Source organism: Lagenorhynchus albirostris, chromosome 1, assembly GCF_949774975.1.
Source record: "Lagenorhynchus albirostris chromosome 1, mLagAlb1.1, whole genome shotgun sequence".
In the NCBI taxonomy this organism is placed as follows: Eukaryota; Metazoa; Chordata; class Mammalia; order Artiodactyla; family Delphinidae; genus Lagenorhynchus; species Lagenorhynchus albirostris.
Window position 1 is genome coordinate 11,089,249 of NC_083095.1, and position 23,536 is coordinate 11,112,784.

The 23,536-nt window shown below is 36.9% G+C and overlaps 1 protein-coding gene across 3 annotated transcripts in view; it reads right to left on the reverse strand.

Annotated features, from left to right (window-relative positions):
* The window catches only part of UNC79 (unc-79 homolog, NALCN channel complex subunit), a 199,861-nt gene that overhangs the window by 170,744 nt on the left and 5,581 nt on the right, over positions 1-23,536 (reverse strand). For all 3 annotated transcript variants that reach the window (XM_060165773.1, XM_060165753.1, XM_060165764.1), the window contains exons 2-4: positions 20,513-20,605; positions 14,010-14,065; positions 13,206-13,335 (exon numbers count right to left, since the gene is read on the reverse strand). In XM_060165773.1, coding sequence (XP_060021756.1) covers positions 13,206-13,335; positions 14,010-14,065; positions 20,513-20,605 — 279 coding nt within the window. The remainder of the gene's footprint in view (positions 1-13,205; positions 13,336-14,009; positions 14,066-20,512; positions 20,606-23,536) is intronic.

Genomic DNA, 23,536 nt, shown 5'->3' on the forward strand with positions numbered 1-23,536 from the left:
ACAATGGAATCAAAGAGGAAATTTTTTAAATACCTTGAGAAAAACAACAATGAAAACACAACCATACAAAATCTATGGGATGCAACAAAAGACAAATATATATATATATATATATATATATATATATATATAAAAAACAATCATTTCACTGTACAGCAGAAATTAACACAACATTGTAAATCAACTATACGTCAATAAAATTTTTTAAATTAAAAAAAAAAAATCTATGGGATGCAGCAAAAGCAGTCCTAAGAAGGAAGTTTATAGCATTACAGGCCTTCCTCAAAAACAAGAAAAATCGGGCTTCCCTGGTGGCGCAGTGGTTGAGAGTCCACCTGCCGATGCAGGGGACACAGGTTCGTGCCCCGGTCCGGGAAGATCCCACATGCCGCGGAGCGGCTGGGCCCGTGAGCCACGGCCACTGAGCCTGCGCGTCCGGAGCCTGTGCTCCGCAACGGGAGAGGCCACAACAGTGAGAGGCCTGTGTATCGCCACCAAAAAAAAAAAAAAAAAAAAAACAAGAAAAATCCCAAATAAACAACCTAAGCCACCACCTAAAAGAATTAGAAAAAGAAGAAAAAACAAAACCTAAAGTCAGCAAAAGGAAGGAAATAATAAAGATAAGAGAAGAAATAATAAAGATCAGAGAGGAAATAAATAAAATAGAGATTTTTAAAAAATAGAAAAATATCAATAAAACCAAGAGCTAGGTTTCTGAAAGTATAAATAAAATCAACAAACCTCTGGCCAGGCTTACCAAGAAGAAAAGAGAGAGGACCCAAATAAACAAAATAAGAAAAGAAAGAGGAGAAATAACAACCAATGCCACAGAAATCCAAAAACAGAAATCATAAGAAAATACTATGAACAGTTATATGCCAATAAAATAGAAAACCTAGAAGAAATGGACAAGTTTGTAGAAACATACAGCCTGCTAAAACTGAATCAAGAAGAAACAGATAATTTGAATAGACCAATCATAAGAAGTAAAATAGAATCTGTGATTTTTTAAAAAATCCCGGCAAACAAAAGTCCAGGACCAGATGGCTTCATTTGGGGATTCTATCAAACATACAAAGAAGAACTTATACTTATCCTTCTCAAATTCTCCCAAAAGAATGAAAACGAGGGAAAACTCCCAAAGTCACTCTATGAATCCACCATCACTCTGATACCAAAACAAGACAAAGACACTACCAAAAAAAAAATTACACGCCAATATCTTTGATGAATAAAGATACAAAAATCCCCAACAAAATATTTGCAAACTGAATCCGAGAACATATAAAAAGGATCATACAACATGATCAAGTTGGATTCATCCCAGGGTCTCAAGGATGATTCAATATATGCAAATCAATCAGTGTGATACACCACATCAACAAAAGACAAAAACCACATGACCATCTCAATAGATGCAGAAAATACATTTGATAAAACTCAACTTCCATTCATGATAAAAACTCTCCCCAAAGTGAGTACAGAGGGAACATATCTCAACATAATAAAAGCCATTTATGACAAATCCACAGCCAACATAATACTCAGTGGTGAAAAGCTAAAAGACTTCTCACCAAATTCTGGAATGAGACAAGGACGCCCACTCTCACCACTCTATTCAACATAGTATTGGAAGTCCTAGCCATAGCAATCAGACAAGGAAAAGAAATAAAACGTATCCAAATCAGAAGGGAAGAGGTAAAATTGTCATTATATGCAGATGGCATGATACTCTATATAGAAAACCCTAAAGATTCAACACAAAAACTATTAGAACTGATAAATGAATTCAGCAAGGTATCAGGATACAAGATTAACATACAGAAATCTGTTGCATTTCTTTACATTAGCAATGAAATATCAGAAAGAGAAAGTTTTTTTAAAAACCCATTTAAATCTCATCCAAAAAATAAACCACCTAGGAATAAATCTAACCAAGCAGGTGTAAGACTTATACACTGCAAACTGTAAAACATTGATAAAGGAAATTGAAGATGATTCAAGGAAATGGAAAGATATCCCATGCTCCTGGATTGGAAGAATGAATATAGTTAAAATGGCCATACTACCCAAAGCAATTTACAGATTTAATGTGAACCCTATCAAATTACCCGTGACCTTTTTCACAGAACTAGAAGAAATAACCCTAAAATTTATATGGAACCACAAAAGATCCAGAATTGCCAAAGCAATCCTGAGGAAAAATAACAAAGCTGGAGGCATAACCCTTCCAGACTTCAGACAATACTACAAAGCTACAGTGATCAAAACAGCATTGTGTTGGCACAAATGTTGGCACAAAAACAGACATATAGGTCACTGGAACAGAATAGAGAGCCCAGAAATAAACCCAAACACCTATGGTCAATTAATCTTCCACAAAGGAGGCAATGGAGAAAAGACAGTCTCTTCAGCAAGTGGTGTTGGGAAAGCTGAACAGCCACATGTAAATCAGTGAAGTTAGAACACTCCCTCATACCGTACAAAAAAATAAACTCAAAATGGCTTACAGACTTAAATATAAGACATGACACCATAAAACTCCTGGAAGAGAACACAGGCAAAACATTCTCTGACATAAATCGTAACAATATTTTCTTAAATCAATCCTCCAAGGCAAAAGAAAGAAAAGAAAACATAAACAAATGGGACCTAATCAAACTTATAAGCTTTTGCACAACGAAAGAAACCATAAATAAAATGAAAAGAGAATCTACAGAATGGGAGAAATTATTTGCAAATGAAACAACCGACAAGGGCTTAATTTCCAAAATACACAAAGAGCTCATACAGCTCAATAAATAAAAATAAAAAAATGGGCAGAAGACCTAAATAGACATTTCTCCAAAGAAGACATACAGATGGCCAACAGGCACATGAAAAGGTGCTCAACATCGCTAAAATTAGAGAAATGCAAATCAAAACTACAATGAGGTATCACCTCACACCAATCAGAATGGCCATCATCAAAAAGTCTACAGATAAAAAATGCTGGAGAGAGTGTGGCAAAAAGGGAACCCTCCTACACTGTTGGTGGGAATGTAAATTAGTACAGCCACTATGGAAAACAGTATGGAAGTTCCTTAAAAAACTAAAAATAGAGCTATCATATGATCCAGCAATCCTACTCCTGGGCATATATCCAGAAAAAACTAAAACCCTAATTTGGAAAGATACATGCACCCCAATGTTCATAGCAGCACTATTTATAATAGCCAAGACATGGAAGCAATCTAAGTGTCCATCAACAGATGAATGGATAAAGATGTAGTATATATATACAATGGAATACTAGTCATAAGAAAGAATGAAATATTGTCATTTGCAGCAACATGGATGGACCTAGAGATTATCATACTAAGTGAAGTAAGTCAGACAGAGAAAGACAAATATTATATGTTATCACTTATACATAGAATTCTAAAAAACAGCATAAGCAAACATATTTACAAAACAGAAACAGACTCACAGACATAGAAAACAAACTTATGGTTACCAAAGGGGAAAGGTGGGAGAGGGATAAATTAGGAAGATGGGATGAACAGATACACATTACTATATACAAAATAGATAAACAACAAGGATTTACTGTATAGCACAGGGGACTATATTCATTATCTTGTAATAACCTATAATGGAAAAGAATCTGAAAAATAATATATATATACATGTATGCATATACATATATATATGTAACTGAATCATTTTGCTGTACACCTGAAACTAACACAGTATTGTAAATCAACTATACTTCAATTTAAAAAAGAGCAAAAACTGACAGCTCAACAGAAACAATGAAAACAAGAAGATCATTAAATACCTTCAAGTACTGAAAGAAAATGCCAATCTAGAATTCTATACACTGAGAAAATATCTTTAAGAAATCAAGCCAAAACAAAGACATTTTCAGACAAACACTAACTGAGAACATGTATCCCCAGTAGAAAGGCACTAAAGGAAATACAGAAGGATATTATTAAGGAAAAACATTAAATCCTAGATGGGAGCTTACAGATATAAAAAGGGAAAAGAGCAAGAAAAAATCTAATGAATACTGACTGCAAAGAACAATAATAATTATGTTTTCTGTAATTATTAAAAATAGAAAGAGCATAACAGCATAGCATGAAAGTCAGGAGTGTGTAAAAGAAGTTAAAATCTTCTGCCATTTTACAGAAAAAGGTAAAAGTACTATTTTATACTGGACACTGACAAGTCAAAATGCATGGTGGGGCTTCCCTGGTGGCGCAGTGGTGGAGAGTCTGCCTGCCGATGTAGGGGACATGGGTTCGTGCCCTGGTCCGGGAAGATCCCACATGCCGTGGAGCAGCTGGGCCCGTGAGCCATGGCTGCTTAGCCTTCGCGTCCGGAGCCTGTGCTCCGCAGCGGGAGAGGCCACAACAGTGAGAGGCCCGCATACCGCAAAAAAAAAAAAAACAAAAAAAACATGGTGTATGGTAATCCACCCCCCCTTATCTATGGGGGATACGTTCCAAGACCCCCAGCAGATGCCTGAAACCATGGATACTACTGAACCCTGAGTATAATATGATTTTCCTATACATATATATCTGTGATCAAGTTTAATTTATAAATTAGGCACAGGGCTTCCCTGGTGGCGCAGTGGTTGAGAATCCGCTTGCTGATTCAGGGGACACAGGTTCGATCCCTGGTCCAGGAAAATCCCACGTGCCACGGAGCAACTAAGCCCATGCACCACAACTAACTGAACCTGTACTCTAGAGCCCGCGAGCCACAACTACTGAGCCCGTGTGCTGCACACCTAGAGCCCGTGCACCACAAGAGAAACTACTGCAATGAGAAGCCTGCACACCGCAACGAAGAGTAGCCCCCACTCGCCGCAACTAGGAAAGCCCGCATGCAGCAATGAAGACCCAAAGCAGCCAAAAATAAATAAATAAAATAAATAAATTTGTTTAAAAAAATTAGGCACAATAAAAATTAACAATAATAACTAATAATGAAGTAGAACAATTATAACAATATACTGTAATAAAAGTTACGTGAATGTGGTCTCTCCCTCTCAAAATATCTTATTGTACTGTACTCACCCTTAAGATAATGTGAGATTAAAATGCCTGCATGATGAGATGGATTGAGATGAATGACGTAGGAATTGTGTTGTTGTGTTACACTACTACTGACCTTCTGACAATACATCAGAAGATGGATCTTCCGCTTGGGGTGATCCTGGATCATCAAGCCATGATGCTGCTGATGACTGGATGTCAGGAGAATATGATGTCTATAATTGGGAATCCCAGGTGGGACACTGCAGGAGGGTGTGAGATTTCATCATACCATTCAACACAGCACACAATTTTAAACTTATGAATTATTTCTGAAATTTTCCATTTAATATTTTCGGACTGCAGTTGACCGTGGGTAGCCAAAACCATGGAAAGCAAAACCATGGGTAAGGGGGGACTACTGTAATCTCTAGGGTAATGTTTAAAATTAATGTTTAAAATGAATAACTCACCAGGACAAAGATGAAATATTTAAATATACTCAATTAGTGCAAAATAGGCAAAAAGAGAGAAAAAAGAGAACACAAAAGGCAGGAGAAATAGAAAATGGTGGATTTAAAATCAAATATCCTAGTAATTACATTGCATATATATGGACTAAGTGTTTCAATTAGAAGACAAAGATCATGAAAACTGAGTTTAAAAAATAGAACTATATGCTACTTACAAGACATACATGAAATAAATATACAAATCTTAAAAAGCTGAAAACAAAATGGTCAGAAATTTTATACTACACACACACTCATGAAAGCTGGTGTAGCTATATTAAAATAAAACAAAGTAGATTTTGATATTAAAAAAAGCATTACTAGAAATAAAGGCATGCATTTCATAATGGTAAAAGTTTCAATTCACCAGAAAGATAGTGTATTCTAAATTTGTCCACACCTAATAAAACAGCCTCCAAACTTATACAGCAAATACTGACAGAACTACAAGGAGAAATACACAAATCCACAATCATCAGTGGGAGAGTTTAACATTCTACTCTTAGTAACTGATGGAAGAAACACACAAAAATGCAATAAGGATATAGAATATTTGAACTACACAATTAAGAAATTTTATTTAATTGATATATTTATATAGAACACAGTATCAAACAACTGCCAAATATGAGCTCTTCTAAGTACACAGGAATGTTTACAAAAATGACCATAAGCTCAGCCCTAAAGAAAGTAGGGCTTAAAACTGTCAGAGGAATGAAATAATACAAAGTATGTTGTCTGACTATAGAGGAGTCAAGCTATAAACCAATATAAAACTCCACTACGAAAATCCCCATATGATTAGAAATTAATCATCATCCTTCTAAATAACCCATGGGTCAAAGGGGAAACCATGAAGGAACTTAGAACTCAGCATAGCATAGGAGGTTTTAGCCCATACAACAAGGCAAGAGACATAAAAGTCTTAAGAACTGAAAAGGAGACATTAAACTGTTATCATTCAACAATAATATAATTGCAAACATGAAAAATTTTTTAAAAACAAAACTACAGATTCATTATTAGAATTAAAAAGTGATTTATCAAGGTTGCTGGATATAAGATCAATATACTAGAATTAATTGCATGTCTATATACTAGCAAAAAGAGTTAGAAAATGTAATTTGTAAAAGATATATCATTGACAATAACATCAAAATAAATAAATAAATACCTAGCAACACACTACATGAGACATAGGCAAGACATCTACACAGAAAACTACAAAACAGCATTGAGGGAAACTAAAGAAAGCCTAAATAAATGAAGAGAGATACTATGCACATGGACTAGAAGATTCAATATTACACAGATGTCAGTTCCCCAAATTGATCTATAGATTCAAGGCAATTATCAATCAAATCCTAGTTGTTTAGGTATATGTTTGTGTGTGTTTAACTTGACAAACTCTTCAACTTAGCAAATAGCTAGGAATAACCTTGAAGGAGGAAGAGAAGAAGAAAGAACAGGAAGAAGAGAAAGCAGGGGAGACAAGCAAGAGATCAACAATTACAACAAGGTAGAAAGACTTGCACTGAAGGATATAAAATTTTATTATTAATGTACATTAATTCAGACAGTGTAGTATTGTGAAAAGGAAAAATACACAAATAGAACTAAATAAAGAACCCACAGACAGAGCCATCCTCAAATAGACACTTGATTTATGAAAAAAATGGTACTACAGAGCAGTAATAAAAGGACGATATTGGGCTTCCCTGGTGGCGCAGTGGTTGAGAGTCCGCCTGCCTATGCAGGCGACGCAGGTTCGTGCCCCAGTCCGGGAGGATCCCACATGCCGCGGAGCGGCTGGGCCCGTGAGCCATGGCCGCTGAGCCTGCGCGTCCGGAGCCTGTGCTCCACAACGGGAGAGGCCACAAGAGTGCGAGGCCCGCGTACCGCAAAAATAAATAAATAAATAAAAGGACGATATTTTCAGTAAATGATGTTGAGTCGACTATCCATAAGAGGAAAAAAAAATTGTCCCTTACCTCACACCATACAGGAAAATTAGTCCCAGCTACATCTAAATGTAAAATGTAAAAAACAAATATTCTATAAGATAATGAATAATATTGTCATAATTTTGGAGTAGGGAAAGATTTTCCTAGGATATATATAAAAAGCACTTTATATAATGAAAAAGATTGCTAATTTGATTATGTTAAAAATAAGGAGCTCAGTTAATCAAAAGTCATCATTAAAAGAGAGAAAAAATAAGAAAAGATATTTGTAACATATGTAACTGACAAAGATTATATAAAGAGGATATCCAAATGGCCAATAAATATATGAAAGTGTTCAACTTCATTAGTAATCAGGGAAACACAAACTATAAGCACAATAAGGTACTTCTACAAATCCTCGAATATGACTACAATTTTGAAAACAAATAAAATTAAGTATTGCTCAAAATGTGAAATATAGACAAAAAGAACTCTCATACACTACTAACGGTAGTACAAACTAGTACAACCATTATTAGTTTTGGAAAACTGTTTGCCATTATCCAAACTGGATAGATTCATACCCTCTGATCCAATAATTCTACCCTAGGCATATATCTAGCAGACATGTGTTCATGTGTGTACCAAAAGATATGGGGAAGGATGTTCATGGCAGCATTATTTGTAAGAGCCAAAAAGTGTGAACAGCCCAAATATCCATTAATAGTAAAATGGATACATAAACTGTGGTACATACATTTGGTAAAATATTGAGATATATATATATAGTAATAAAAATGAACAAAGTGCAGTTATGCTCAACCCACGGATAAATCACACACACAGACACACTGGCACACACACACAAATAATGTGTGATTCCATTTATATAAAATTAAAAACTAGGCAAGAATGATCTCTGATGTTAGAAGTCAGGCTATCAAAGAAATGGGAACAAACTGACCCTGGAAATGAAGATTAACTCTACTTAAGACAATCAAGATGATGCTGGTCAGACCACCAATAACCAATTTCAAGATGACTGTCAGAGCTGACTGTTCTGTTTCTGCATGTAGCCCCCTCCCTCCGTCTATAAAAGCTCTTGCCCACTGACTGTTGGCAGGGCGGGGTGGAGGGGGTGTGGGAGGGAGGGAGTCGGCCTTTGGACAGGAGTCCCCCCACCAACCCCCTTGTGTGCCGGCATCCAAAATAAAGCAAACTTTCCTTTCCAAAAAATAAAAAGAAGGCAGGCTAGTGGTTACCTGTGGGACAGAAGGAGAAGGTAATCATGGTAGTAAACATGGTGGGAGGTGTTCCACATATACTTAAAATTTGTATTTTTTTACATGTCTATAATGCACCAATAAAATGGTTTAAAACATTTTAAATTATGTGGACATAAAATCAATATAATAAAAAGATAAATAAGAAGTCAATGAGGAGGAAGTTAGGACATAAAAGGACTGGTAGGCCTTCTTATATTTTTAACTTGTATACAACTCAAGAATCCAACTCTACTAATGTAGGGTTAGATATGTGGTAGACTAGACCAAAGTTTAACCTTGTAGTGCTATCTTAAGTCATTCTCGATCTACTTCTGCCACAATCTCGGTCTTGGAAAATTATATATTGTGCCACATTTTTGTCCTCTAATTCAGATGGAAACTACACAATAACTTGTGTTCATCTTTGTTAACAAAGGCTAAATTATGTACTATTGGCACACTGTAGCAAGAAAATTGCTAAATAATTTCTTTGTCCCCCACAGCAGAGCTTTATAGAACAATATAATGGCTATTTCATTCCCAAGAAACTTGTAATTTTTGCATCTTTAAGATTTGTATTTAATGACCAAAATAATTGGGGTAGTTTTTGTTGTTGATAAATACTAATAAACTCAAAAGAAGCAAACATTGTAGATTACCAAATCCTCACTATTTGATCATCATCTTCATATGAGCTGTAAATATTCCCATGTTATTACGTTTTAAAAGCAATAATTAAATTAAATACATATATGTATTGTTAAAATTATGGTAAATTACTAACAATTATTAAATCTAGGTGGCTATATATGTGTTCATAGTGTTACTCTTTAAACTTTTCTGTATTTGAAAAATGTCATAGTAAGGAAGGGGGGTAACTTTGTATAATTATATACAATATGACCTCTATTGTATTTTAAAATGCTCATCAAAAAAACTGGAGGGAGGGGCTTCCCTGGTGGCGCAGTGGTTGAGAATCTGCCTGCCAATGCAGGGGAAACGGGTTCGAGCCCTGGTCTGGGAGGATCCCACATGCCGTGGAGCAACTAGGCCTGTGAGCCACAACTGCTGAGCCTGCGCGTCTGGAGCCTGCGCTCTGCAACAAGAGAGGCTGCAATAGTGAGAGGCCCGCGCACCACGATGAGGAGTGGCCCCCGCTTGCCACAACTAGAGAAAGCCCTCGCACAGAAACGAAGACCCAACACAGCAAAAATAAATTAATTAATTAATAAACTCCTACCCCCAAAATCTAAAAAAAAAAAAAAAACTGGAGGGAAATATACCAAAATGTTAATAATGGTCATTTCTAGTTAGTATTTTTTCTTTCTTTCATATTTCTATGATTTTTCTAGAAGCAAATTTTCCTTTTATAAAAAATAAAATTTACTTTTTAAAAAGGAAATAAATCACTGGGAAGACATACAGTGTTGCTGGTCCCTAAGAAAGCATTTCATCTTTGAGCTTCCAAGTCCATAAAATTCTATCTCCACATAATTTTTTTATTGAGAATATTTAGGGTTTTAATGCCACCTAAATACCGAAGATACCCTTTAGTGCATATTTCATTGTCGAAGGCATTGCAGAAAATTTTCTAGTGCTCCAGCTAAAGTTTAATTACAGAACTGAATTGAACAGAACAATGTGGATTTTCAGTTAAGATGATCTAGGATCAAATTCAAGCTGTGCTCCTTTATTATCTGTGTGAACTTAGTGCCGTTACTTAAACTCTCTGTCCTATGCTTCATCTGTAACATTGCAATAAGAAAACTACCGCTCAAGATTTTTGTGAGAATTAACTGAGAAAAATGTCTATAAAACCCAATATGGCGCTTGGTCCATAAATTTTGTTCAACTAGGAGAAGGCTAACATATTAAATGAGATAATAAGCAGCTAGAATGACGTCAGACAGACAGCCAGTGCTGGATAAATAGTAATACATAGATCAGAATGATTAATTTTTTTCCATGATCCCTTGTTTCCTGCACAAAACACGATGGTCAACTAGCATGGTAGTTCCAAGAGAGCTGTTTCCCAGGGCCTTGGACAGAGGCTGGCAGGTAGAAGACAAATAATGACACACTGAAAGGATGGAAGTGTGTGGAGGTATGAGTACAAGAATGGACTGGAGAATGAATGAATGCCTTTAGACAGAGACATCTTGTTCAGATAAGCCAAGAGAAGATGAGAGCGTCTCTTCTGATCTCAGTAAGCATGGGCTGAGCTATTCTGAGGAGACAGGTTTGGCTGGCTATTCCAAGAGGGTATGGTCATGGGGGTAAATGGAAGTGGCTGTCAGTTTGCCAGGCTTCTCATATGCTCTGAACAGGCAAATCTCATCATGTGGTTTCTCCATTTAAAACCTGTGCATGGGGCTTCCCTGGTGGCGCAGTGGTTGAGAGTCCGCCTGCCGATGCAGGGGACATGGGTTCGTGCCCCGTCCGGGAAGATCCCACATGCCGCGGAGCAGCTGGGCCCATGAGCCATGGCCGCTGAGCCTACGCGTCCGGAGCCTGTGCTCCGCAACGGGAGAGGCCACAACAGTGAGAGGCCCGCGTACCGCAAAACAAAAAAAACAAAAAAAAACAAAAACCTGTGCATGGTTCCACTTTGCCGCTACGATAAAATCCACACTCTTTCACGGGCCCTGTCAGACTTTCTGCTTCTCTCTGGCTTTTCTCCTCCTGTCCCTCCACTATCTGGCTGCATATGACTTTTTCCAGTTCCTAAATATGATCATGCTATCTTCGGCCTCCAAGTCTGAACCCATGCAGTTCCTTCTGCCTCAAACTCACATTTTAGCGGTTCATGATTCACTCCCCTTATGACTCTATCTATCGTGCGTATATCTTTCAGGCATCAGCTTTCATGTCACACACTTGAGGACTTTCCTTGACAACTTAACCCTCCCCAAATTTGCCCACCATCAGGGTGAGTTCAAAGGCTCTTCCTGTGTGTTCCCACAGCTCTCTGTATTTTGCTCTACCTTAGTGCTTATTACACTGTCAGGTAGTTTCCTGGTCTTTCCCCCAGCTGGAGTATTCGCACCAATGTCTTAGCCTGTTTTTTTTATCACTGTATCGCCAGTGCTTAGGATAATGTCTGGCTAATAGTAGATGCCCCATAAATATTTGTTGAGGAAATGAATGAATTTCCATATCTAGACTGCATTAAGCTCCATGGGGTCTGGTTTTGTGTCAGCTCTTCTAACATCAACACAAAGTATAGTGCCTGGCACTATACTTTCTCTTTCCTATAGTACTCTTCAAATATGTATCAAATGAATAAATTTCATTTGATACTAGTTACCCATTCATACATCACATAAACACTTATTTCAGGGATCTGTTGAGAAGGGATTGGTGTCAAATATTTCTGTCATTTCACCTTTTATTTTATTAGTGCTTCCAACTTCTTGCTTTTACACTCAAATTACCCACTCAGCAACGCTTAAACATTCTCCACTAGCAATGATATAAAACATCAATGATACCAATTTCCATTTTTTTAAATTTACCTACTATCTACCTTCATCATTTCAATTAATACTATTGTTACCACTAAGGCCAATATTATTTGTTCTGAGTTTAGAATAAGCCCACCAAGCACCATCAATACCTCTAACACTTGGCTTTAATCAGGAGCATAAAACAGACACTTGAATTATGTTAAATCCCCTCTGAACCGCCTCAAATCACCTTTGGAAAGATGAGTGATGCCAAGAAAAAAGTATTTTCTCAGAATATCAGTATACAACTCCACAGTAACTTGAATAAAAGCTATGCCAAAATATCCATCTCTTCCATTTTCAGAAAAATATTATACAATTAAGTGGGGGGAGAGGGTAGTCAGGGGCATCAGAAAGTCCATTAGCCATAGATTGCTTCTTTGATTTTATAACATATAAACATAAACTACATAAGGGTTAGTTTGTTTGGTTTTTGGTAAATATATGTCTTTACAATAAACTCAGTGTTTACTTGTTGGTGATTAATTATACCAGTATTCACCAATGGTTGAGTCTTCATGTCTACCTAGGCTTTCAGGGTCATTTAATTTTTATTTAGTGCCTGAACTGGTAATGTTGAAAGCACTCCAAGCCTTCTCAACAGAGCAGAATTAGCCACTTGGGATTTTGCTAAATCTGAGCCAATCTGCAGCATCACTGACTGCGCACACCTTTGCAGCGATCAGCGTTAGCAGTGTTAAGACCAGAGGCCAGGTGTACAGCAAATGGGACTGGAACTTAACATGGTTTGCTATGATGTCATAAAAGCTTTTGAAATTAATGTTAATTAATTTATTTTTATACCACCTAGTTTCAGAAAGGATTTATGACAATGTCTAAAGGCACAGTAAATTTAATCTAGCAAGATTAAAAAATACAAGTAAGTGAGGCAAATGTGGCACAGAAGAAATAAAGATGGGGCATCACAGAGCTATCCTAATCTTACCTGTGTACTGTAAGCCCCTGTACTCGCTTATTGCCCCAGGAGGTTTTAAATTGGGCCAGTAATGGAACAGCATTTGCACAGCTGGAGGTTTCACCTGTGAAGGCCCATAGGCTATCACATACAAAAGATCCTAAAGGAGACAAGAAGTATATTTTCACTAGCATCATCAAATAAAAATAAAGGTAGCTCATTCAACATTACCAAAGCAGTGAAAATTCTAATGGAGAGATTGAGCTGGTTAATTTCCCTGGAATCTCATCATCCAGATGGGCTTTGCAGATTAAATCATATTATAATATATTTTTTATTATTTTTATGGGTCCTGTAAATAAGCCCCCCAGTAGTGTTCAGATGCACACTATCTTTTAACAAATTCTTCTCTCCTCAGAATAACGTGAAAGATTTTAGAATAGCATAAAGCCAGTTTGCCAAATACTGCATTTTTAAAAACATTTCCCTAAAACATATTTCTTAATAATTCACATCTCCTATTTGAAAGAAGAAAGTTTCCCAAGCAACATTTCAAATCAAGTAAAACTGTCACATAATATAGTATCTGCTAAATTTCAAGAATAAGATATATCCAATTACATTTTCTGTCAAGCCACTGTGTTCTTCAAGTATCATTTCTGCTCTAAATGGTAAATAATTAACCAGTAAGGAAAGGATTATAAGTTCTACCATACCAACATAATAAGACATCAATAAATTTGATCTAAACAATAGTTTTAATATGCAAACAATTTTTACTATATTATACAAATTTAACTTGTGACTATGAGTTTAATGTGGCCCCAAACTTACTTTCCAGACTTCTTGTTTATATTTCATGAGGCATTCCAATAATTGACAATGATATACTGTAAGGAAGAAAATATAATTTGAATGTGAAATGTAAATACCAGACAAAAGGTCCTTTAAAATAAACTATATTAGTCTAAATTATATTAGACTTTTCACTCTAGTCATTAAATTAGAAATTACTTATTTTCATATATTCATGCCTTTCAAAAATCATATAAGCCCTTGACTTTATCAAGCTTTATTCCAAGATCCTTGAGAAGTATTTTATTCATCTTAACAAAGGAAATATTAAGAAAACTCCCTAGTAATCATACTTTTATAACATAAACTTATATCAATGTAATCAAGAATTGCACGGGGAAAAAAATAGCCTAACAGGATCATAATAACAGCTTACATTTATTGAGCGTTCATTATGTGCCAGGTACTGAGCTAAGAGCTTTATGTATTATGTATCTCATAACCACCATGTTGCAGTTAAAAAAGTGAGGTTTAGTTTCCTACCTTGCCCAAGGTTGGACAGATAGCAAGTGACAGACTGATGGATTAGAATGGCAGTCTTTTATCACCAACTCCATCTTGTTGAGGAGTCCTTAAAAGCTATACAACAGCAATCTTCTTTGATTTGCCTGTGTTTACTTGAGGAATAAAGATACTTTCACCTTAGTTAGATACCCGTTTTATACCTTCCCTAATCTATCTGCCAACCCTATCATGGCACTGAAGTAGGTCTCCCTTTAGTCACCGATGACCTCCATGTCGTTCAATTCTATGGACATTTATCAGTCTGCCTCCCACTTGACTTTCAGCAACATTTAGTACTGCTGACCACCCTCTTTCCTTGACTTCATGACTGACCCTCTCCTACTACCTGTGGCAGACACTGTTGTTGCTACTCAACTGCTAACAACAACCCTTTCTTCCTTGTTCAGCTCCCAGTACACAGACTGCCAAGCAAGACAATTTCCCAGATTCTGTTGCAGCTAGGGATGGCCATGTGACTCAGTGCTGGCCAGCAAGACCTAAGAAAGAATCTGCTGAGGAGTTTCTGAGACTCATTTTTCCTCTTTGACAGAAGGAAAGAGGCACACCAGGAGACCTTTCTCTGATTACCCTGACTGATCCTATTTTTGATAGGATTTGATAGGATATATTTTTGAAACCTGTTTTTAGATGTAGTTGTGTAAGAATATAATAACCTCCACTGTGGCATATCTTGCAAAGATGAGGAGAAGTTCAAGAGAAACACAAAGATGGTCTCTCAGGCCCCTGATACTGCGGAGCTGTCTCCAAGACTTCTTCTTCCACTGGGCCAGAATCTGTTGGAGTTCCTGAAGGCCTGGTCATAAGTCAAATCCACTTTTCATTCTGTGCTCTCTTGTAAGCAATGTCACACTCATATACAGCAATATATCAGAGATACTGCAGGTTCCATTCCAGATCATAGCAAGAAAGCAAATACTGCAATAACGCGAATCATACAAATCTTTTTCTTTCTCCATGCATATAACAGTTATGTTTGCACTATACAAACATTAAGTATATTAATGTATACCTTATATAAACATAAAGTATATATTAAGTAGTCTATTAAGTGTGCAATAGCAATATATCTTAAAAACCAGTGTACACACCTCAGTTTTAAAATATTTCATTGCTAAAAAATGCTAACCATTGTCTGACAATGCAGGGTTGCCACAAAACTTCAATTTGTAAAAAACACAATATCTGTGAAGCACAGTAGAGCAAAGTGCACTAAAAGGAGGTATGCCTGTACAACTTCAGGTACCCTCTATATGCAGTTCAGTGAATAGCACTGGACACTTACATGAGGGCTCAAAGTTCATTACTTCTACCCCAGAACTCAGTTCTGGGTTCATAATACAACTTCCTAATTACTATTACCTCTTTTTTCTGAAGAAACCTGATTTTTTTGCATTTTTGTGTTTTGGATATGTATAACTATTACTGAGGTTATGTGTGATTTTTTTCCACAGTTTTATTAAGATATAATTTGACATATGACATTGTATTAGTCTAAAGTATATTATTTTCTCTCAAATGTCTCAAAGACACGTCTAACATAACATGTCCAAAGTAGACCTCATGATCTTCCCTTAGAAACCTGGTCTTTCTCTTCCAGTGTCTCTTTTTGCAGTGAATGGAACCACCATGCACCCAGTTCAGAAGCCAGAATGCACCCATATCCAATACCTCACCACACCCTATCAGTTTTACTTCCTAAATAGCTCTCAGATGTATCCACTTTTCTCGGCCTCAATCAACCCTGACTTTTACATGCCTACACAAATGCAATGGCCTCCTCATGGGTCAGTCTGTATCCATTCCAGCTCCTTCTTAATCCATTCTCAACTGCAGCTCGGGTGACACACACACCACCACTCAAAGTCCTTCAGCACTTTTCCATTAGACTTGGGATAAACGCAGGACTCCCAGAGCCCACGACATCCTGCATGTTCTGGCCTGCAGAAGTCTACAGTCTCATCTCACACCAGGCAGCCCTCACTCTGAGCTCCAGCTACAATGACTTTTCAGTCCCACCTGCTTGCCAGGCTCCCTTCTGACATATGAGATTCCTTTGCCTGGAAACCTCCACTCCCTGATAGGCCTTGTTAATGCTACTCATCCATCAGTCCTCAGACCAAACGTTATATTCCCAGAAAAGCCCTCTCTGACCTCTTCAATAAAAGAAAAATCCCCTTTTATAGGGTCTCATCATAGCACAATGTACATCTTTCAAAGAACCTGTCACAATTGAAACTGGGCATTGGCTGTTACAATTATTCGATTAATGTCTTCTCCTTCCACCACACGATAAGCTTTATGAAGAGAGGAAAGGGGTCGGTTGTGTTTTACTAATTATGGTGTTCCCAGTGCCTGGCACATAGCAGATACTCAGTTAACTGTTTGTGGAGTATATAAATGGTCCTCTAGACTTGGAATTTTCTGAAGCCATGACTGAGTTCTCAAGCACAGATGCTCCGGGGTACTTTCTCTTACACGGTGTCTGCTATTCTCCATATGTTTGCTACACGAACCTTGCTCAGAGGAATACACTGACTGCCCATGAACAGACCTAGAGAGCCCCTTTATTTAAACTGCTTCCCCTCCTCAAAAATATACAATGGAGAAAAGACAGTCTCTTCAATAAGTGGTGCTGGGAAAACTGGACAGCTACATGTAGAAGAATGAAATTAGAACACTCCCTAACACCATACACAAAAATAAACTCCAAATGGGTTAAAGACCTAAATGTAAGGCCAGACACTATAAAACTTGTAGAGGAAAACATAGGCAGAACACTCTTTGACATAAATTGCAGCAAGATCTTTTTTGACCCACCTCCTAGAGTAATGAAAATAAAAACAAAAATAAACTAATGGGACCTAACGAAACTTAAAAGCTTTTGCACAGCAAAGGAAACCACAAACAAGACGAAGAGACAACCCTCAGAATGGGAGAAAATATTTGCAAACAAAGCAACTGACAAAGGATTAATCTCCAAAATATACAAGCAGCTCATGCAGCTCAACATCAAAAAAACAAACAACCCAATCAAAAAATGGGCAGACGACCTAAATAGACATTTCTCCAAAGAAGACATACAGATGGCCAACAAACACATGAAAAGATGCTCAACATCACTAATTATTAGAGCGTGCAAATCAAAACTACAATGAGGTATCACCTCACACCGGTCAGAATGGCCATCATCAAAAAATCTACAAACAATAAATGCTGGAGAGGGTGTGAAGAAAAGAGAACCCTCTTACACTGTTGGTGGGAATGTAAATTGGTACAGACACTATGGAGAAGAGTATGGAGGTTCCTTAAAAAACTAAAAATAGAACTACCATATGACCCAGCAATCCCACTACTGGGCATATACCCAGAGAAAACCATAATTCAAAAAGACACATGCACCCCAACGTTCATAGCAGCACTATTTACAATAGCCAGGTCATGGAAGCAATCTAAATGTCCATCAACAGAGGAATGTATAAAGAAGATGTGGAACATATATACAATGGAATATCACTCAGTCGTAAAAAGGAACAAAACTGGGTGACTTACAGAGACGTGGATGGACCAAGAGAGTGTCACACAGAGTGAAGTAACTCAGAAAGAGAAAAACAAATATTGTATATTAATACATATATTGTATATTAATACAAATATTGTACATATATGTGGAATCTAGAAAAATGGTATAGATGATCTTAATTACCAAACAGAAATAGAGACACAGACATAGAGAACAAATGGATACCAAGGGGGAAAGGGGTGGGGGTGGGAAGAATTGGGAGATTGGGATTGACTCATATACACTATTGATACTATCTATAAAATAGACAACTGATGGGAACATACTGTATAGAACAGGGGACTTTACTTAATGCACTGTAGTGTTCTAAATGGAAGGGATACATGTATATGTATGGCTGACTCATTTTGTTTTGCAGTAGTAGAAACTAACACAACACTGCAAAGCAACGATACTCCAACGAAAATTTAAAAATAAATAAATTGCTTCCCCTCCCAGAATGCCCCATTTACCTTATCGATCAAAATTCTACCCGTATTTTAAGACCCATTCTTTGCTCAAGTGGCACAAAGCCTTTCCTGGTCATTTCAACCCACAGAGTTCTCTTCTCTAATGAATTAATACAGCCTACAGTATTTATTTGGTACTTTTTACATACTACTTTGCATTGTAAATTAATGACTTATGTAAACATGCCTAATCTTCCCAATGAGACATGAGCTCCATAGCAAGCATCATATCTTACATTTCAGGGTGGTTTTCACAATGCCTAGCACGGAGCCATGGACACAGGTGTTTTGCAATGAATTCCTGGTGCCTGAGCAAGAACCCTGCTCCATCCTTGATACACAATCAGCTACAAGGACCAGGCTGCCACTTGCTGTCTCCCCTAAAAGTTCAAAGGATAATGATGCCCTACCCGCTTGATCTCAGAGAGTCCCCTGGTGGATAGCACCTCACTTCTTATGTTTCCCCATCATAAGATTAATTTGGGGTCCCAAATGTCATTCTTAGTATAGAATAGCTAGCTATACACGTTCCCCCATGAACAGATGAAGATACAGATTAAGAAATAACAGAAGTATTTGATCACAGTGGTTTCCCAATGAAACGTTCAACTCCAAGAAGACAATGGCAGATTGCAGAGATCTGTGTTGCTGTTTACTGAGCAGTGCTTATGATGTGTCAAATCACTATGCTAAAGAAGCACTTCACACACACTTAAGTCATTAAATCCTCACAACAACATTTTAAGGTACTACAGGAAGAATTCCCATTTTATAGATGAGGGAACTTGGTCTTAGGGGAGTTAAAGAACTTGCTCAAGGTTAAGCTACCTGGCAATCTGCGCTGAGCTCAGATATGAACCCACATACCCTTAACCTCACGATTCTACCCAACCCGCTCTACTGCCTCCCAACTTCGAAATTAGGACCAAACCCTGATGATGAGACTTTAGTTCACTAACTAGATTCTATGGGAAGGGGTTTTTTTCAGGACATAAAATCTAATAAATATAAATGACATTATGAGGATCCTTTAAGCCAGAGTGAGACACGAGGTATAACTTCCCCCAAAATTTACATTTTAATTAAATGCACATAATAATCATAAGGAATTTCATATTTAAAGGATGACACTCCAGGCTAAGAAGCATTAAGATTTTTAATAAAAAAAATTGTTTTCCTTATGCTGAGTCAAAAACTCAATTATTATTCATTATGTAATTAAGCAGAAGGCTGAAAACAGGGCCACCAAATTTGTTTACTTTCCAAATGAAAATAAAAACTGAGCTCATATCTTAGCATGTGACTCCAACAGTCAGCCCCCTTTTAGGTCAGTTTCCCAAAGTTCATCTGCAATTACACTGATGAATGGAAATCCAACAGAATATATCAGATTATATCTGTCCCACATTACTAGAAATCAAAGAAACACAGATCAAAATGACATATTACTTTTTATCTGTCCATCTCTATACAAATGTTATAATAACACTCAGTGACAGGTTACAATGTACTTTCACGTATAATTAGTGGGAATGTAACGAACGATTTATGTGCAAGGATATTCATGTGGTGTCAGAGTAGCGAACTCACAAAGTAGTCCCAGTGGTTATCTTTAGTTGTTAGAATTGCAGGTGATTTTTATATTTCTAATTTAATTATTTCTATATATTTATATTCAAGCAATTTCCAGTCAGTGTTCTAAAATTGTGTTCTCAGACATTCTAAAAAGATCAGTAGTCAGCAAGATGACTGCTAATAGCAAGAGGCAAAGGAAATTTATTTCAAGTTGAAAGTCTGTTTTCTAACACATCCCCAGTTTCTATTTACCAAGAGAAGTTCTTCTCACATGAGAATTCCTAGCTTGCTTATTTGATGTCTTATTTAATTATTGGTTCGGAATTACTGAAGCCATCCAAATTTTCACTTACCTGGATTGGATGTGTACTGCATTGCAATCATTAGCATGGATGATGCGGAGAGATTAACGTGGGCAGGAACACCTTCTCTCCTTGAGGAGCCCACTGAAACCAAAATTTTTTTGATTAGACACAATTTATTTTTATATATATATATATTTGTACATTTATATTTAGTTGCTACTTTGCATAGAGCATGAGAGCTGAGAAGAAACTTGAAAAAAAATCAATAGAAGTTTTGCATAAATAAAACCACAAAATTTGTCCTAGCCTACAAACGCTACAGTAGTCATTATCATAGGCACATTTAGGGAGAATCTTCAAGGAGCACGAGTAATGCCAGAAGGTAATGTAATCGTTTTATCAGAATTGTACTTAAATGTGATCTCTGTTTCCAAGATGTTTATATCTAGGTAGAAAAGAAAGAAAAAACAGAATCCTCCATGTACCCAAATATAAGGCATATTGAAGGTTATCCAAATAAGAAGGTAAAAATAAAACGTTTTTGAACACGACTTGAATGTATTAACTTTAAGAGATGCAGATGAAACAGTCTACTTTTAATGAGTACCATATGCATTTAGTTATATCAATTTTAAAATTAGTTTCAACTCTCACCTATCATTAAACAATTTTATTCAAACCTTCACATGTAACTTCATCATCAGCATCTTAATCACCATGACAATCACTTTTTTAGTTTTCCAGAGCTTACCATCTTCACATCCACCTGAGTTGTTTGAAATACAGCACTTTTTGAATCTGTGAATAATGCTGTTGCTGGACATTTTATCCTATCCCGCAGTATTCAATCACAAAGTCAGTTGGTTTCTTCAAAATTCATCTTTTAGTCGTATAATTGTGATCTCCATGTGATAACTATTTACATACTGCTTTTAAGAGACATCTTTAAGTGGCTTGTTTAGGATGACATCCAATACTGTATTAACTTTCTTTCTCTTTCTTTTTTAATAGAGGGTATCAGGTAACCTCTATAAGCATCCAGAACTATCACTGATGGAGGTCATTCGGGGTAATATGTTGTCCCCAGAGTACTTTATTATTCTAAACACAGTAACTGAGAAAGGGCCCACAATACTTTACAAGGACTCAAATATAAAATGAATTCCTTTTCTCAGGATAATTGCAGGAATAGCAGAAACCTCTCCTTAGAGCTGGGCTCCTGTAGCAAATTGTCAAGAAAGCATGAACAGAACAGTAAACAGTGACTGTAACACCCTCAAAAAGTCAACTCTCAATTTCCAACACATACTGCAGAAGACCATCAACATAGACAACAAGAAAAAAGCAGATAACCCTAAAATCTGCTTTATTTTAAAGTATTAAAGTGCAATGTGTGGGAATAGTATCTCACCTACAACCAACAAGAATAAGGCAACTTATAATAAAACACAGGTATAAAAGAATCATTAAAGCACTAATAAAAGGTTTGTTGTATAGTAAAGTAGAGAAGACAAAAAAAATTTAACATGATTCTTCTTTTTAACGTAAAAAACTGAGCACCACAATGGACAGTGGCTTTACAATAGTTTTACAGAAATAAACAAACAAATAAAACAGATCTATAATTAAGTTCCATTTACCTGAGTTTGCTTTTATTAGTAACTTACTGCTGGGCTGCTGCTAACCCACTAAGCAGGTGATATTCAGGTACATAAATTAGTTTGGTTATACAATATAAATAAAAATTAGTTATTATACAAAGATGTGAAGATCAGCTCACTGCTCTTAGATGTTAAAGCTGATTAATCAAATACGATTAATCAAGGAAAACAATCTTTGTGCCAAATCCTAAAGAACAAGATTCAGTTTCTCTCAGAGTTTAGACAGGGAGGTGGTTCAAATTCAGCTTCCAGGGCCCCATACCTAGAGAGTCTAACTCAATCAGTTTGGAAGCAGGAAAGCTACATGTTTAATAAGGACATCAAGTGATTCTGACCAAGTGGGCCTTGGAGCTGCATTTGAGAAGTACTACTACAGGAATGAGAACAAGAAAGGAAATACTCAGTAAGGTGTCCAAGTGTAGGAGGAATAATTGCATGCCCTTGTGTTCTTTCTTTAAGGGGGAAAAAAGCAAAAGAAAGTGTAGTCTTTGACATACGCAAGGAAAAATAATTATATGTATACTATATACATTCCTTTTGGGACAAGTGTTTTCACCTTCGTTTAAACTCATTTCAAACTTTTAAACTATAAGTGTTTCTAAAAAATGAAAACTACTTATTAAGGTAGGCTGAGAAGCACTGTGCCTGGAGGCCTTTAAAAATGGGAGAGATGGGACTTCCCTGGTGGTCCAGTGGGTGGGACTCCACGCACCCAGTGCAGGGGGCCCTAGTTTGATCCCTGGTTGGGGAACTGGATCCCGCATGCATGCCACAGCTAGGAGTTCATATGCTGCAACTAAAAGATCCCTGTGCTGCAGCTAAGACCCGGTACAGCCAAAATAAATAAATAAATAAATATTTAAAAAAAAAAAAAAGGGAGAGATGCCCAAATAAATGTCTCAGATGATTTAGATGAAGTTCATTTGGCGAACAGGACAAATGGCTCGGTGACCTCTGCATGTCCCCCCTACCCCTACAAATCTACGCTCTCCCTCAAGAATGGCCAGCCACAAAGCCAAGAGTGCTCCCGTGGCTCCAGCCCTCAGAAACTGGCTCCAATATTTCTATAAACAGACAGCGCCTTGCAATTTCATAGCTTTCTAACAGACTGAACAAAATCACCACAATTCTAATTTAATAAACATGCAGAGGCACACATCATTTATTGAATCTTGTTAAAAAGGCACGAGGCAAACAGATGTGCAGCTTGTCCCCATGAGGGTGTCTAAGGTCAAAGCTACACACGATGGAAGGAAGCAGAGAAGTAATAAAAATAAGAAAATTTTACATTTAATGTTGTGCTCAGAAAATACAATTAAGTTTTAAGACCTATTCCCTGATCTTCCTAGCACCACCAAAACAATCATTACCACCATCCCCTCCTTCTATGAACAATAACAATTTCTTAATC